The sequence below is a fragment of the Leuciscus leuciscus genome (genome assembly GCF_965113295.1).
Source record: "Leuciscus leuciscus genome assembly, chromosome: 9".
Classification (NCBI taxonomy): Eukaryota; Metazoa; Chordata; class Actinopteri; order Cypriniformes; family Leuciscidae; genus Leuciscus; species Leuciscus leuciscus.
This window is the reverse complement of record NC_138733.1, coordinates 16,045,962-16,064,276: the sequence shown is the minus strand read 5'-3', so window position 1 is coordinate 16,064,276 and position 18,315 is coordinate 16,045,962. Positions and strand designations below refer to the sequence as shown.

General features: G+C 37.2%; 1 protein-coding gene and 2 long non-coding RNA genes across 4 annotated transcripts in view; 1 reads left to right on the top strand and 2 right to left on the bottom strand.

Moving 5' to 3' along the window:
• Window positions 1-18,315, bottom strand: part of LOC309507011 — a 53,227-nt gene that overhangs the window by 9,681 nt on the left and 25,231 nt on the right. The gene's annotated exons all lie outside the window — the stretch shown is intronic.
• On the bottom strand, window positions 291-18,200 carry tada2a (transcriptional adaptor 2A). Its single transcript, XM_082181040.1, has 15 exons — window positions 17,887-18,200; window positions 17,270-17,376; window positions 17,107-17,166; window positions 16,769-16,860; window positions 13,545-13,708; window positions 10,792-10,880; window positions 10,621-10,693; window positions 10,277-10,340; window positions 8,782-8,825; window positions 4,720-4,830; window positions 4,328-4,399; window positions 4,034-4,166; window positions 2,166-2,209; window positions 902-975; window positions 291-795 (listed from the first exon to the last, which is right to left on the bottom strand). The coding sequence occupies exons 1-15, from the start codon at window positions 17,909-17,911 to the stop codon at window positions 610-612; spliced, it is 1,338 nt and encodes a 445-aa protein (XP_082037166.1). The 5' UTR covers window positions 17,912-18,200; the 3' UTR covers window positions 291-609.
• Window positions 2,220-3,736, top strand: LOC309507019. The gene is made up of 2 exons (XR_014208995.1): window positions 2,220-2,723; window positions 2,906-3,736. It is a non-coding gene; the product is annotated as an uncharacterized lncRNA (long non-coding RNA).

Here is an 18,315-nt window from a genome sequence, read left to right as displayed (position 1 = left end):
AACAAAATAATATATTACACTTTGAAACTGAAAAGACTTGGATAAAGAAATTGTAAATTATTTTCAAGACAATTTTTCCCTATTGATTTAATGTATTATTTTATAGTGCCGGGTATTGAATTGTCATAAAAAAAATATTTAAAAAAATCCCAATAGTATAAAAATGATTAAATTTTCTTTAAGAAAAATATAATTTCTTATTTTTTTGTTAAATTCGGAGTGAAATGTGATCCAGGCATGTTCTTCTAAGACTTTGAGATGTTCATCAAAAAAAATTCAGACTTCCAAAAAATGATTCAACAATTTTAAAGGCATGTAGATTAAATAGTAAATAAAACGTGTTAATGTTACAGCGTGGTGTTATCAGATTCTCCTTGGCACAAACAGCTGCAGACTATCAACTTATACAGTCCAGAACACACAACAAAGCACCACCCAGTCAGTCTTTCAATAACAAACAGGTGCAGATGTGTGAGGAATGAATGACTTTGAACAAACTACATTTAACCAGTACTCTTAAAATCTCTCATTGCTCTTTCTCAACATGAATGATCTACAATGAGCATGATTCTTCATTTATCAGATGTCCTTGCAGCAGTTCAATCATCACTAAGCCTTATTGATGTAGCCCTCTTTGATAAGGAAATCGTAGATTTTGCGCGTCTTGTTGACATCTATCTTGATGAGCGATCGGGCCTGTGCCAGCCGTAGACCCCCCTGCCGCCGGCACTCGTTCAGCAGTGCCTGTTTGTACTCCAGATACGCTCCAGGCACCAGACGAACCACCTGACATAACTGAGAGAGATGATGACAGAATCGTTTAGGATCCATTATATCCCATCAATTAGGCAGATGTCTTCAAAATGAGCTTGTGCCAGAAGCAAAATCATGAGTTGCAAACCTCTTTTTCTCTCTCGTTGAGTTTCTCAGTGCCAGGCAGCCCTGTTAGGTTGAGAGGAGGTGCGCTTCTTCTGCCTGTGGATCAGAGGAGCCAGACTTTTCAGAGCTAACATCAAGAGCTAACACTGTTAGCAACAGATGTGTTGCAATCATCTAATAAAGCAATAAGCCACAATGGGCTGTGCATTACAGCAATTATACCACGGATTAATTAAACGTTGTGCTGCCTTTAACAATAATAATAATAATAACAACAATCAATCAATCTCAACTCTATTTTTGGTATTAATAATGGTGCTTATTATTATCAATGCTGAATATAGTTTTTTCTGCTTAATAACCTTGTTGAAACAATAACCTTCTTTGATGAACAGGAAGTTCAAAAGAACAGCATTTATTTGGAATATAAATCTTATGTAATTTTAATAATGTTTAAATGTCAATTTTTATTTTTAAATCTTACTTACCAAACTTTAGAATGGTAGCGTATCAGTTTCTACAAAAATATTGAGCAGCACAACTCTTTTCAACATTGATAATAATAATAATAAGAAATGTTTCTTGAGCAGCAAATCAGCATATTAGAATGATTTCTGAAGGATCATGTGACACTGAAGACTGAAGTAATGATGCTGAAAATTCACAGAAATAAATTACGTATTAAAATATATTATCATAGAAAAACTAGTAATAATTTTTTACAATATTGCTGTCTTTACGGTATTTTTTTAATCAAATAAATGCCTTGGTGAACAGACGATACTTCTTCCAACAATATTGGAAATTCTTTAACTTATAATGTAAAATTTTAACATTAAAGATCTAAACTTTTGACTGGTGGTGTATAGCAATATTAAATACATTACATATATCATTCAATAAATTAATTAATTTAAAATAAACTAATGTCTGCTTAATCAGAAATATGCTTTGATTTCTCAACTTATTTATCAGAATCTGCCAACGTTGTATGCAGTCAGAGTGTGATCAGATTCATATGCATTTAAATATGTCCTAGTTGTGCACTCAAGTGACAAAAGGAGACAAAATGTGAAAGTATGAGAGAGGGAGAAATACAAAGAGATGTGAGTGGCTTCCTTTTTTGTTGAGCGCATTTACAGTAGTGCATCTCAGAGAAAAGATGAATGTGTTTGAGCCGGCGGCTTCACGGCTGAAGAGGACATCACAAAGATTGCAACAAGAGACCTGAGTGGAAGAGAGGAGACATAGCGTGAAGGAAATGGAGGAAATAAGCAGCACTGTACCTGAGGTAGTGATAGTGGTGACCACAGGAGTGATTCCAGCGTCGCTGTGAGAGAGAAACACAGTCAAAGCAATACATTCTCACACAAATGCTTCTGAAACATCTCTGAAAGACGGGCTGAGGCTCTTGGGGTTCTCAGCTAAATAAAATTTAGCCTGATTCATCATTCACTTTTACTTTGTCTACTTTTGCTGAATATCAGCTACCGCTGGAGCTACAAAAACACAAACAAACTGACAGCCAAAGCTGTTTGAATGAGAATACACTGTGGACTAGTAGGCAGGTAGAGACATGAATCACATATGTGATACCAATAAAACAGCAGAAGAAAGAACACTAGAAATAAACAGCAGTGCCCTCATGGCAGCAATACAATAGTAGAACTGAGTATGAGTGATTGTGTCATGCTGGAATGACAGTTATTATACGTTTACAAATAACAAAAACTGTGTTTTTATATATGTTTTATTTGTCTCATACAATACTGTTGAAAAGTTTGGGGTCAGTAAGGATTTTTGTTTGTTTAAAAGAAATGTATACTTTTATTCAGAAATGATTAGTTAAACTGATCACAAGTGACAGTAAAACATTTATGTCGAAAAAGATTTCTATTTTAATTAAATACTATTGGTTTGAACTTTCTGTATCAACAATATTAAGCAGCACAACTGTTTTTAACATTGATAATAATAAGAAATATTCCTTGAGCAGGAAATCAGCATATTAGAATGATTTCTGAAGGATCATGTGACACTGAAGACTGGAGTAATGATGCTGAAAATTCAGCTTTGCATCACAAGCTACGTATTCATTCAAAGTTGCGAATTGAACTAGTGTGCAAAATATTGCATAAAACATTTGTGAATAAAGGAGTTTCAATCTCGACCAAAATCGTCACTTCCAGGGAAATTGCCGCAAAATATCTGCAATAAAAATGCAAGTTGCTGCAATCGAGAAAGCCTCTGTGGCTTCTTTTCCCCTCCATCATAAAAGACTTGCGTCTTAGAGTGCGTAGACGAAACACAATAAAGGCTGTCATGTTATCTTGCTTTCGGATGATGGTGTTTGTGAACTCAATAGGTAAGACGCTTCTAGGAGGGGATTAAACCAAATGTGGATGTGATTGGATAACTGGACTAACCAGCTGACCAATTTCATGCACATCATCTCAAATGATCATTCTGAAATGCCTGAACCAAAGTCTGTCATCAGAATGATCATTTGAGATGATGTGCATGAAATTGGTCAGCTGGTTAGTCCAGTTATCCAATCACATCCACAGTTGAGGCAAAGTCACAATGAGTTTTTTGTTGAACATTGAGAGATTTATTTGGTAAATGTGTCTCCGTTGTAGTTTTTTGCGCATATCTTCTTATCGGATGAAAAATGTATCCGACTCAATTGAGTGCGTACTTTTTATTATGCAAATTTTTGGAATTTATGCGCATCATGGCGTTTCCATCCAGCGTTTTTTAATGCAAAATCCCCAAATGCATATAAAAATAGGCAGATGGAATACATTAAAATATATAAATGTTGACATGGTCAGAATAAGAGACTTCTTTCAAAAACCAGCATGATAATAAGAGAAAAAAACAAGTACTTTGGTACAAAACTGATACTAAATTAAAACAAAATATAAACAGACAGGATAAAAATCTGATGTAAATAAATTTTGGATCAGTAGCAGAATAGTTTTTTATTATTTCTTGAAGAATACTGTTATAATAAGTAGCCCAGCATTAAGTTAATTTGGAGCTGAATTAATTGTAAAATAATTGTAATAATTACAATACTACATTGTAATAAAGTATTGCAATAAGAGAAGTATAGAGAGTGAGTAAGGTGGCAGTAAGGAAGTGATCTTACATGGCAGCCTGTTTGTGCAGCCACTGTTGGCAAGCACGGGCATCGTGAATGTACTGCAGGACGTCACACAGCACGTTCCTCTTCCTGCGCTCGTCCTCTCGAGTGCGCTTCACTCTCTCATACACCTTAGCACCTGCAGTCCAGATGACACGGGTCAGATCAGATTGCAAATCTCACTAGCTAATATAGATCATATTTGGATGGATCTGTTTTTATCGTGAAATACTCTGCAAAATCATTGCTGTGTTGCTTTTGAATGAACTTCCTTTAGATTTAGGCTACCACCCATCTTACCACAGAAGGACTGAATTCCCTCTCTCCTGTACTCCTGCAGTCTGTGGATCTCCCTCCTCAGCTCAAACTCCACTGTCAACAAGTGAGAGAGAGACACAGAGAGAGAGAGAGAGAGAGAGAGAGAGAGAGAGAGAGAGAAACAGAGCAGATGGATCTGTGAACTTTTCACCCTGGCTGATTCAGATACTGGGGCGGACAGACTGAACTCATGAATGACATGGGGGCTTGTTCATCTAACCCCAACTGTCCTGCACATGCTCATTAAACCACAAAACACAGGGCTAGACTGATCCTAGGTCAGCTGAGGAAGAAAACTAGAGTGTCTCGTAAGTATAGACCAAACTGATGACATCCTATATATCAAAAGTGTAAAAAGAGGATTAAACACTCACAGGCGTGACTCTCGATGAACTTGTCGTGCTCTATGGGTCCCACCACACGTGCAAAGCGCCTCATGACATCATAAAGGTCCTGCACTTCCTTGGGATAGCGCCTCTCCAGAACTGATAAAGCAAAAGATGCACAAAATCAATCTGATGAAGTAGAGAAAAACCCAATGGCTTTGTTCTAAAACCTTATTGGCTACCTTGCTGTCTACATAGGCAGCTACCTTGTAAGTCAGCATTTTAAATGGAATGGAACCTTAAGTGATAGATTTGGAAAACGGTACCCTTACATTGTCGTGTGTACCCTTACACTCTCTACAAAATGTGGAACTCTCTCCCCCGATCACTCTGTTCTGTTAACACTATTTCTGAATTCAAATCCATGCTCAAAACACTATTTTCTGAATGTCATAATTCGTAAGGTTTTTTTTTATTATTATTTAAAAAAAAAGTTATATCTGTTTGTATTGTGCTGGTTGCCACCCCATCTACCCATTTTTCTTTTACTGTACTTACATTCTCACCTACCTACTGTTGTTTTTTGTGCTGTCTTTGTCAATTGCCTTTATTGTTGTTTGTTTATTGTAAAGCGTCTTTGAGCCCTGGAAAGGCGCTATATAAATAAAACTTATTATTATTATTACATGAAGAGCAGAGGAGATGCAAATCACAATTTTTTCAAATGTAGTTTGACTAGTTTGTGTACTTCAGTGCGTTCGAGCCCTGCTGGGAAGTTTGTATTTATGAGTGAGGAAGTCCTAATTAGAAAGTCTGTTGCGTTCAAATGACTTTTTTTGGAGCAAGATGGCGATGTACCTTTTCTGCCTAAAATTCAACAAGATTTTTGTATTCTACATCTACAAAATTATGTATGAAGAATGCGTATTGGGCCAGGTGTGTTTTTGCTTATGTTTTTATTAAATTTATGAAGGTGCTGTAAATTGAATCGCTATATATTGTCTTACAATGTACAATACTATAGTACTTCGTACATGCAACTTGGATAGTTCTATTGTTAATAGAAAAAAAAAAAAAAATCACTAATTTTAACAAATTTGCATCCATTGTGTCCAAAATGCTTTCTCACTGACATGCCACCAACTCGGAAACTTAAGGTTTAAAGAAAATCCAGGTTTTCCCACTCGTTATTAGGGCTTTGTGGTTTTGGAACAGAGCAAATCTGCTACATCAGAAAAACTGCATTTGATTGTCTTTCTTCGAGAAGCAAATGCCATCAGCAATGTATCAAGAGTCCAGCTGTGCCAAGCGGCCCTGTGAAAGTCTCCCTGATGGTTCTTCACCCACCACTGAAGCTCAGCTCCCTTGGAAGGGGTTGAGTAAGCAGCACTATCAGCGATCAACCCTGCTGCTACTGAGCGAGAGCGATAGAAACAGAAAGCTGCTATGTGGGTGAGCGTGAGGTGTGATATTCTGCCTCCACTATGCTGTGATGTTACCGAGAAACACAAGCGCATACACACACCTCTGCCTGTCACTTATATATACTGTGTGTGTATATATATATATATATATATACATATATACAGTGAGGAAAATAAGTATTTGAACACCCTGCTATTTTGCAAGTTCTCCCACTTGGAAATCATGGAGGGGTCTGAAATTGTCATCGTAGGTGCATGTCCACTGTGAGAGACATAATCTAAAAAAAAAAACCCAGAAATCACAATATATGATTTTTTAACTATTTATTTGTATGATACAGCTGCAAATAAGTATTTGAACACCTGTCTATCAGCTAGAATTCTGACCCTCAAAGACCTGTTAGTCTGCCTTTAAAATGTCCACCTCCACTCCATTTATTATCCTAAATTAGATGCACCTGTTTGAGGTCGTTAGCTGCATAAAGACACCTGTCCACCCCATACAATCAGTAAGAATCCAACTACTAACATGGCCAAGACCAAAGAGCTGTCCAAAGACACTAGAGACAAAATTGTACACCTCCACAAGGCTGGAAAGGGCTACGGGGAAATTGCCAAGCAGCTTGGTGAAAAAAGGTCCACTGTTGGAGCAATCATTAGAAAATGGAAGAAGCTAAACATGACTGTCAATCTCCCTCGGACTGGGGCTCCATGCAAGATCTCACCTCGTGGGGTCTCAATGATCCTAAGAAAGGTGAGAAATCAGCCCAGAACTACACAGGAGGAGCTGGTCAATGACCTGAAAAGAGCTGGGACCATCGTTTCCAAGGTTACTGTTGGTAATTCACTAAGACGTCATGGTTTGAAAGCATGCATGGCACGGAAGGTTCCCCTGCTTAAACCAGCACATGTCAAGGCCCGTCTTAAGTTTGCCAATGACCATTTGGATGATCCAGAGGAGTCATGGGAGAAAGTCATGTGGTCAGATGAGACCAAAATAGAACTTTTTGGTCATAATTCCACTAAACGTGTTTGGAGGAAGAAGAATGATGAGTACCATCCCAAGAACACCATCCCTACTGTGAAGCATGGGGGTGGTAGCATCATGCTTTGGGGGTGTTTTTCTGCACATGGGACAGGGCGACTGCACTGTATTAGGGAGAGGATGACCGGGGCCATGTATTGCGAGATTTTGGGGAACAACCTCCTTCCCTCAGTTAGAGCATTGAAGATGGGTCGAGGCTGGGTCTTCCAACATGACAATGACCCGAAGCACACAGCCAGAATAACCAAGGAGTGGCTCTGTAAGAAGCATATCAAGATTCTGGCGTGGCCTAGCCAGTCTCCAGACCTAAACCCAATAGAGAATCTTTGGAGGGAGCTCAAACTCCGTGTTTCTCAGCGACAGCCCAGAAACCTGACTGTTCTAGAGGAGATCTGTGTGGAGGAGTGGGCCAAAATCCCTCCTGCAGTGTGTACAAACCTGGTGAAAAACTACAGGAAACGTTTGACCTCTGTAATTGCAAACAAAGGCTACTGTACCAAATATTAACATTGATTTTCTCAGGTGTTCAAATACTTATTTGCAGCTGTATCATACAGATAAATAGTTAAAAAATCATATATTGTGATTTCTGGATTTTTTTTTTTTGATTATGTCTCTCACAGTGGACATGCACCTACGATGACAATTTCAGACCCCTCCATGATTTCTAAGTGGGAGAACTTGCAAAATAGCAGGGTGTTCAAATACTTATTTTCCTCACTGTATATACACACACACACACACACACACACACACACACACACACACACATGTATATACATCACTAAAACTGTATCAAACTACAATATCAGTGCCCTCCATGCAGCAGTGGCTGATGGGATATGAGACTGGCTGGTGTGCGCACAGCCAGGTCAAGCTGTCTTGCTCTTTTGAATCGGGGATAAACCAACACCGCTGCGAGCCATCAGGTCTTGGCCACTGCTTCCATTATCACTCGTAACACACACACACACACACACTTTCTTGCAGTCTCCATGACAACAAGGCTGCAGTTCCACGGCAGCTATCGCCTCGCTTTTGTCTTGAGAGTGCAGGGAGACGAGGAGGGCGTCTGGGAGCCGATAGATAAATAAAAACGACTTAAAGCTCTCCTTGCATCACAAAAACTCAATACGTCTCAGGAAAACATGCAAACCTGATTGGATTTCCCAGTTTGTTTCGCTGCATGAAGAGGAAATAATTGGATAAGAGTATTCCTATCGAAACCAGCTGGCCAACCGTAATGTCCAGTGGGAAATAGTCAGGGATGGGCTTCTATTTACTGAGAGAAACAACACAGTGCCCAGAGGGCCTAGATCAATAAAGACTCGAAAGATGCAATCTCCTTTGTCATTACATTCGAAATGTTCATTTCATGCCAAACTATTCATAGGGGAGCAATCACAGCTGGCAAAAACAGCTCTGGGATCAGTGTTGATCTGGGATCGCAGTATTTCGGGCATTCATTGTAAACATTTCACACAGATGTCTCATGTAATTGGGGGCCAGGGAGAGTTATCTTGTGGTAGATACTTCTGAACATTGCCTCACATACTGATCATATAAATGGAGGACAAGAGATGGCAAGAGCGTTTGGTTAACATGATGCACAACAGCATGAATTTAAAAAAGAAGTCTTACTCTGAAACTTGCGTAGGTTGATTAGGCCATGGTCTCGAATGATCCTAAAAAGACAACAATTTAAACATTACACAGTTGTAATCAAAATCATTCAACCCACAATAGACTTTCAACTGTGCAGTGAACAAAACAAACAAAAGTAATTGAAATAGCTCAACACAACAAATGTTTCAAGTAGTTTCCCCAAATTCAAATGCATTGAAAATGCAACTTTTAATGACTTCTGCCGTCTCAGAATTATTCAACTCTCTGAACTGAATCCCTCTGTAACTGTACATGATGGTGAAAATTCTGCTTTGCCATCACACAAATAAATTACATTGTAAAATAATATAGTAAAATACAAAACAGTAATTCATTTTTTTTTATAATTTCACAATATTACTATAGTTTTGATCAAATAATAGCAGCCTTGGTGAGCAGAAGAAACTTCTTCCAAAAATATAACAAAGATCTTACCAACCCCAATTTACATTATAATGATTTTTTTTCAGTAATGATGCATATTTTCCATATAAGTAATTTCATATAAGTCATATAATATATATATTTTTTAATTTGACTTATTCCTACTTTTAAAAGATGACGTATGGAAAATGTGTCATGCTGCAGTTTTTGGCACCTTTGTATATTACTTAGTGGTATAATTGTTTATTGTTATTAATATTAATAAATGCAATGCTGGTGTTGCCTTCATTTTATTAAAGCAACACGCCACTTTAGGCTGTGCATTAGTGACTTTACCATCATTAGGGAGCTTCACATTGTGCCTAGTGCCTAAAACCCTTCTAAATACATTCTCTGTTATTGATTAAAGTGTCATGTACAGTATATTGTTCACAGCATTTACAGACACAAAGAACTAATTGCATTGGGAAGGCAATCAAATTTACTTAACCATGGTAAAATCACTGTAATGCACAGCCTTGGTTTGCTGCTTTATTGGTTGCTTGGCATTATCAGCTGAGGGCTTTGTTTATTAAAAGCATCTCATTGGTGGTGTTTGTCTGGTGTGGTGGTCTCAGATGTTGTGTGGAAGCGTCGGGTCACTGGTCTGTTAGCCGCTCTGCAGGAGATCTCAGACGACAGCTGCGGCTCCAGTTCAGTACACAACTGAGGTCAAGCTCACCTCGCAGTCGCACACATACCACAAGCCAGGGCTCATTAATGCTGATTTACTGTTACCACTAGAGCTGTTTGTGTGTTTGTGCTAAGAATCAGGCTAGCTGATCAGTTGCTATGGATTAGGTTACATAATAAAACACCAGATAAATTCCAGGAATGCATTTCAGTGAGTTGTATGTGCATGTGATCATTTGATTCAATTCTTCAATTTGTAACAGTATAGCATATAGTATAGAAATATTCTGTTTATTGAGAAACATATGTTTAAATGTAAATGTAAATAATGCTTGAATTTTTTATATCATTAAATAGTCTAATGTGGCCCTCTAGTGGTTGTTCTATCAGTACAACGTGTGTTTTTCCTACTTACTTTTTTCTCCTCTGTCTCTCTTTCAGTCTGGAGTGATAAATATCCACTACTGCAACCTTGAGTGCTTTGAAAAACATACCACAAACATGGTAAAAAGAAATGAACAAGAACTCAGCTTTAACTACACTGTGATCTCATTAACATTGCAAAAATACAAATTAATTAATCATTTTACTGAAATATATATTGCTATAGCATTTTTGCGCAATCTTGCTGACCCCAAACTTTTGAATGCTAGTATGTGTCGCTAAGGAGTGTATCAGTGCATTACTGTGAGAACCACATTTCATTTCATTTCAGTAAAATGAGAGAATTGATTCATATTTTTGTATTGTTGCACTTACCATGAAGAATATCAGAGTCATCATCAACAAAGTCAATATCTTTCAAATCCCATTCAGCATAATTATCAAACTCCTAATTTTAGAGACAAAGAGAAAAGAGGGAGGTTGCTTTGAATAATGTATGAATGAATTTGTTCTCAACAGACAGCACATTAACAGTAGATCACTCACCTCCATGAAGTCTGCTCGAGCCGGCATGTATCCAGCCATATCTCTAGACAGCTGAGAGTCGAATGAAGGCCTTGGAGGATCATCAGTGGCTGAAAGAGACAAGACACAACCCTTACCTAAAAATATATTTATATATTATAAAGAAATCATTATTTCATTTCCCCAAGTGTGTGTTTACATTCTCAAAAATGTGCTAAATACAATATACATTTTGTTTTCACTCATTCCTTTCTAAAAATGATGCTTAATCCCTGTAACCGTTGAGTTGTAACCTATTCATCAACAGAAAAAAAAACTATAAACAGCTGAGAGTACAATGTGTGTTTTTCCTACTTAAGTAGGAAAGTAGTCAAAAATAGTCGATCTCCGATTGTGAATGAACTGACTCTGAATTTTAGTATTGCTTCTTATATGAGGATCCTTTTTCAAATACAAGGTCAATATTGATTTTCACTAACGACAAAACAACATATTATCCGTGAATTTATATGGAACTAAGCTTTAGGAGCTTTCCATCTTTACTCTCCTCCCTGTTACGTTGCATTCGGAGATCGACTATTTTTGACTGTCAAAATGCCGGCGGACACAGCTACAGTGAATTGTTCAAAATCTTTCTTTTTAGTAAACTCTGTGAACACAAACAATGTTCTCAATGCTCGAGTTCATGTGTAGAGCCCCTGGTGATACTTCGAGCAAAGTTTCATGTTGTGTCGAGCCTTCTTAGTGTTTTAAAAATAGCGATTTTGATGCTATCATAAAAGTGCCCCATGCACTCCCATTCAAAAGGCAATTTGACTGAAAATGAAAATACGGTCAAACTTAAAAGTGGCGTTTCCATTCAAATTATGCTTTTAAACGAAAGTTTGCCTCGGGTAGATTAACAAAAAGAGCCTAGGTTGCATTTTGGCGACAGTTATCCTTTAAGAAATAAAACCAGTTTAGATGGAAAGGATCTCAAGCTGACCAGCTGAAGATGTTACTGTAGCTTTACCCATTAATAGACACTGTACTTGAAAATAAATTCCAGCACAGCGTTACGACAACCATAATGAAATGAGCCTTCATAATAGATAATGCTTTACAATGAACTCTGTTTGGCGTTTGTTTAAAACTGGTGATTCCCCAGAGGTTCAAGATTTAGTGGCTCCATCTCAACCGTTCTCGCTCGTTGTGACAACAAACCTACGCCACCCCCACACCATACACTTCTCTATTTACAGATATGACGAGAGACACATGGGCAAGTGACATATGTACACAATTTCCCACGAAAACCATCATAAAATGTAAACACTTATAATAGGCTTACCATAGTGAATCAGGGTAAAGACAAAAACATGTTTTGGAATAAGGACTGATGATGTGTTGACACTAGGGGTGTAACGATTCGTTTTAACAACGATTCGATTCGATTCACGATTCATGGTTGTCGATACGATTCAAGGACGATATTGGTTAATTTAGAACGATACGATCCGAAACGATTCAGTGACTTGAAATCGATTCAGTGACTTTTTAGCCAAAAATTATTGTAAGTGAATCAGGTATCAATTAATTATGGATATAAACAAACAAGTAAAACACAAATTAATGTCAAATGCATTCACATTTTATTTTAATAAGTAGGACTGAACGATTATGACAAAAATGATAATTGTTGATTATTCCCTTGAAATTGTAATTGTGATTATTAATTACGATTATCACAACATTGAATGATGTTTTGAATAGTTTGGCTATGGGACCCACATTTCCCCATGGTCATCAAGCCGCGACCCACCTTTTTAGGAATTATATAAGCCTATTATAATGACACACAAGTTCTGTCCCCCTTTACTTAACAAAAAAAAAGTAAGAATATGACAAATACTGATAGACAGTAGGCACTGCGAGATTAAGCTATTAAATAGCAGTCCCAAACTAGTTTTTGTTAATACAATCTTGGTATGAGCCACCACAGTCATATAAAAATATACAAAATAACCAGTAAGTGGCATTTTGTTATGGAAACAAACAACAATTAGGCTACCATGGTGATACACAATACTTAGAAGCACTGGTAAAGAAACATGGAAACTGCTCCTGATAAATAGCAACACACATGGCGTACCAATAACGTAATTTATTGGTATTTTACTTTTATTTCTTAACTTACTAATTTACGACGTTGCATTCTCGTATGACTTTAGTGAAGTGATACAGCGCGCTCCGCCGCATTTGCGCGTGCAGTTGAAGAGTGCGCGCTACTGCAGTATAGCGGCTGAGAGGACAGGAAAGTCCGTTTTTCAGGTGAGAGACTTTGCGCTGCTTGACAGTTGTTGCGCTGCTGCTGGCGCGTCACGCATGGCGACGACGACACAGATAGGCAGACTGAATCAAGTCACGTTTAACGCCTTTATCATTAAATGTGCAAAGAAAAAACATCCATATAAAGTCTAACGTGCTTAAATCCAATGCGCTATTTCCTAGTATCGATACAATCGATTCATTACCTTTTAAAACGATATTAGATTGATATATGTCGTCCGGAAGGCCAACTTGCCGAGCACAGATCGATCCAGTTGGATCGTAGGAATATAAATCGATACATCGATGTAGTTGATGAATCGTTACACCCCTAGTTGACACTATCGATAATTGTACATAGTGTACCTTTAATGAAATTTTACTGGACTGATTAAACTTTTAGTTTGTTTATACCTTGTGTGTGCAAATTTTAACACAACAGTAACTTGTTTCTGGTGCTCACTTACGCTTAAAAGGAATGGCAGTGTCTGCTGACCGGGACAGATGATCTTCCATCTGTCTGAGATTGAGCAGAGTGGAGGCGAACAGAGGATTGTTGATGAAGTTCTTCATATAGTGGCCTTCACACTCCTCTTTGGTCTTGGTGCGCATCTGGTAAGCCACATCCTGCCTGAAGAAACAGAGAGGTCATTAAGTAGGCATGGGCATTGACACAAATTCGATTTTGATTCACAAGCTTGCAATTCAATTTGGCTCAATGCTGATTCATCTGAATATATCAGATACAGTACATCACAAAATCTCTATCAACAAAAGCTGTAGGTAGGCTACATTATTATAGTATTAAAGGTTGACATTAATGTTAAAGGTATACAAACATTTAAATAGCAGTTTAAATTGCACTTTTTATAATAATGATTTAATAACTTTTTAATGGCATATTTAAACATACATTAAATACTGAAGAACAGTTTAAGTAAAAATATGAATATGTAATATAGTGCATATATTTATCAAAATGCTCCTCTCTAGAGTTAGTTTTTTTTGCGCTAAATAATGAGTTTCTGGTCACTGAATGGCGTTTCTGAGGTAAATGTAATGTTACGAGATATTGCTTACAAGCTATTTTAATGATGTCTTTCTGTGGTTGATTGAGCGATTACATGAGACGTGATACTGATTTTGATAAGTTGTACTGTATCTTTCAACATACTTTCAGATGTTCATTCATGGTTATTTTGTGCTATAACTAGTATTTAAAGGTGCTGTCTGTAAGAATGACAACTAGTGGTCGAAATAGGTACTGCTGTCCAAATTTTAAAGGTGCCCTAGAATGGATTATTTTATTATTTTATAATGTTTCCTAGTGTGCCCTTATAATGTTAGTATGTTTTTTAGATCAAAATTTGTTATAATTTAGAAATAAAAGGCATATTTCCTAGCCTGATTTTATCCTTTGATTTGAACACTCAGTTTGAAGGGGCGTGTCTGCTGTGAGACTTCAGTGTAAACGCCCTCTGCTGTGATTGGCTGACATGCTTGCATATGAAATATCTGGCATTAAATGTAGAGCTATCAGGAAAACTTTTACTATTACAGCTTTTATACGTTTTTACTATTACAGCTATCGGGATTAATAAATCGTGAGAAGTTTAAGTATTTAGATCTATTCCCATCACATAAAAGGTTGCAGTGAGCATTGAGCAGATGACAGTCTGTTGATTGCGTGAATGAAGATCTTATCACTGCAACGCGATTTACTGATGCATAAATAGTGTTGAACGACTTTGAGAGAAAGATTATCTGTCTGAATTTGAACAATTACACATCAGAAATTCACATAACCCACTGGTTCTCCAGAGGCTCGGATGAAGGAGCTAAAAAATATATGTTTGTGTTCATTTGTACATCCAAACACTGAGCAACTGCCATGCTTCGTTCGCTCGTTTGCAAGCCACAATGTCTCTCGAGTAAAAAAACAATATCGCGCTGGATCTAAATAACACAGTGTAAATTACCGTTAGTAAAATCACTACTTACCGCTTGCGGGAATATAACGTTAGTTGAAATTGCCCCCTTCGTCAGTATGAGACGCCGAGAGAAGCCTGGCTGCTTGATATTGTTCCAGGTTAGAAAAAAAGCCCGCGGTGAAATGGGCAGAGCAACTAACAACTTCGAATTAAACTGTAGCGGTATCCGATTATATATAGATAGATTATAGATAGATCTGCCATTTTCCCTATGATCCTCCTCCTGCTTGTTTCTTCACCTGCAGAACTTCTGATGATTCGGCTGTGCAGTTTCGCCTGGCACTGAGCATGGGCTAGCATATGCAAATTTTTGGAGGCGTACATATTAATGATCCCAACTGTTGCGTCACAGTTGGTGTTATGTGGAGATTCGCCTGTTTTTCAGGGGTGTTTTTCAAAAACGAGATTTAAATAAGAAAGAGAAAACTATGGTGTTTGAGACTCACTGTATGTCATGTCCATGTACTGAACTCTTGTTATTTAACTATGCCAAGATAAATTCAATTTCACATTCTAGGGCACCTTTAAATATCGGAGATCGTTGTTTCCCCCGCCCCCTCCTCCTCAGACTCGACGCTCACACGGGTTGCCAGTTTGAGGATACGCAACAGGAACGAGCGCAATTGCCGAGGAGACTTGCACACTGGAAGTTAATGAGTTGATTTATCCGCGTTTTAATATGCTTCATATAGATTTTTAGATGGATACCGAGGCTTTTAAGGTTGTGTGGAATATGACCCATTTTGTTTGCTCATTTTCAAGGCTGCAATACGCTGTGTTTCCTGCCAACTGGCATCCCGGGGTGTCGAAATACTATTGGGTGAACTGGCAGTGGGCGAGATCACACAGACCAAAACAAAAACCGACTGACAACACGGAACGTGCAAAATAATAAGTAAAATAACTGGCTGTAGAAGTGTTTTTCAGAGAAACGAGTATGTGAACTTAGCATGTTTCCTAAATATCTGCAAACATATTATGGTATTTTTATGCTTTAGTAGAGTAAAAAATTTACACACAGCACTTTTAAAAGAGGAAGAGATTCGCGTGCGCTTAGACTGAGGCGGATCTGTCAAGCCACAATAAAGAGTGTGGAAACTGTATTTATTGTTTGAATTTGGTGATAAAACTGTCAAAATTTTAAAACTGAGACTTCGCTTCATATCAAAAGTAACAAAGCATATTGCAATTATTTAGATGGAAGATGCGCTACAACTAATGTTTAGTGAATTTGTTCATGCATCAACAAAAAAATCAGTTCTGGGGATTAATAATAGATATCGGTTCAAAATTAGAATCGATTAAAATCATAAAATCAATCATTTCAACCCAGCCCAAGTCATTAGCAGTGTTATTTTAGCATTATGTATATACTATTTTGAATTAGATTTAACTTTTATATTTTCAGTTTTCATTTTAATTTTAGGTTGTTATAATTTTGTTAGTGTATTTTTTTTTTCTTTTTTTTTTCTTGCGGTTTCAGTAATTTTAGTACTTCAACTTTTTTTATTTTAGATATTTGCCAAGGCAACATTTCTAATTTTCCTTTAGACCATTTTAAAACCATTTTAACAGTTTTTAGTAGTAATAGTACTTAATAGTGTTAGTTAACAATAACAACACTGATCACACAATTTTATCTAAAATACCTAAATGAACCCAAGTAGAGTTGGAGATATAAGAAAAATAACTAGACTGACCAGTTGCCAAAACCACAGTCCATGACGGCCTCTAAAAGAGCCATCTCCTCCTGCGCGGTCCAGCCAGGCTCTAAAACAGGGAAATCTGAGGTCTAGAAGAAAGCAGATCACAGTAAAGATGTCATTTTTGGAGTGTACAGGACACAAGTTATGGGGGCTGGAAATGTAACATTTAAAACTTAAATTAAACAATTTTATCTAAAAAAAGATTAAAACATATACAGTTTAACCAACATTTAAAAAACAACTAATCATTTATATATTAAATCTAAATGTTTATTTACATATGAACCTTTTATATTCAGTGTAATAAGTTTAATCCAAACTGCTCTCTTTACCATGATTTCATACTTGTGGTCACTCTGGTGCTTTTTATACTCATATCCTCTTGTAAAGCACTGCAACAGAAAGATCAAATCATATAGTACATAATAAATGAACAGTGAGAGTATGTGATGTATGCAGTCAGACGGTGGTGGGACTCTCGATCCAGTGACCCACCTGCAGACACAGGAGGAAAGGTGACGGTCCACATTCAGCACACTTAATGTACGGCTCTACCAGATATGATGAACATCCACGACAGGGAGGCTTATCGAAAGGATCATCTGTATGATTCACAGAATGAAGTTATCAACAGACCTAGATCCTATATCTACCTGTACCTATAGCAGTAAATATGTACAATAATAATAATAAAAATGACTAATATATGTGTGTGTGTATGTATTGTATGTATGTGTATACATACATACATACAATATATATGGAATTGTGTGGAATTTAATTTTATAATTATATAATTTTCATTTTAATGCACTACATTTTTTGTGTTACAACTTATCTTGCAAATACTGGGGTGTCACCATGGTACAGTGATGGTGTCAGATAGCATGGTACATTAATATATACCTTGGTGGATGATTACTATATTCATAAAACATGGTATTTACATACTCCAAGGTATTTCAAACAATATCATGGTACAAAAACACGGTATTGTCAGATACCAACAACAATGGTAGTACCACAGTAAGTTCATTTCGATAACGAACGAACAGTTTTTTTTTTCTTCGTATAAACGTAGGTAGTTATATGCCCTCGATAAAGCTACTTACTTCCAAAAGACGTCAGGCGATCCATGCTGTGGATGATGTCTGATCAGGAAAAATGTCCAACCTTCCTCTTCTTTGATGTCGTTTTTAGCGCAGTTGAGATTTTTATAGCCTTTTTTTCTGTTGATGAATGCAACTCAACTGTTACAGGGATTGAGCCTCATTTTTTAAAGAAGGAATCAGGGAAAACAAAATGTATGTTGTATTTAGGACTGAGAATGTAAACACACTTCTATGTCGTTCTATGCAGTTCAATGAACATCCCATGAGGAGGGGAAATGACTTTTTGCAACAGCGCCCCCAGCGGCACCAGCGTGATACGTTACCTGGACAGACTGCGTGCACGCGGCACTCGTTTATTTCAGATGAGTCAAAAGGCCTTCTAGTAAGTCTTTCAGTGTAATTTTTCCCCCCACGTGTAACTGATGCTTT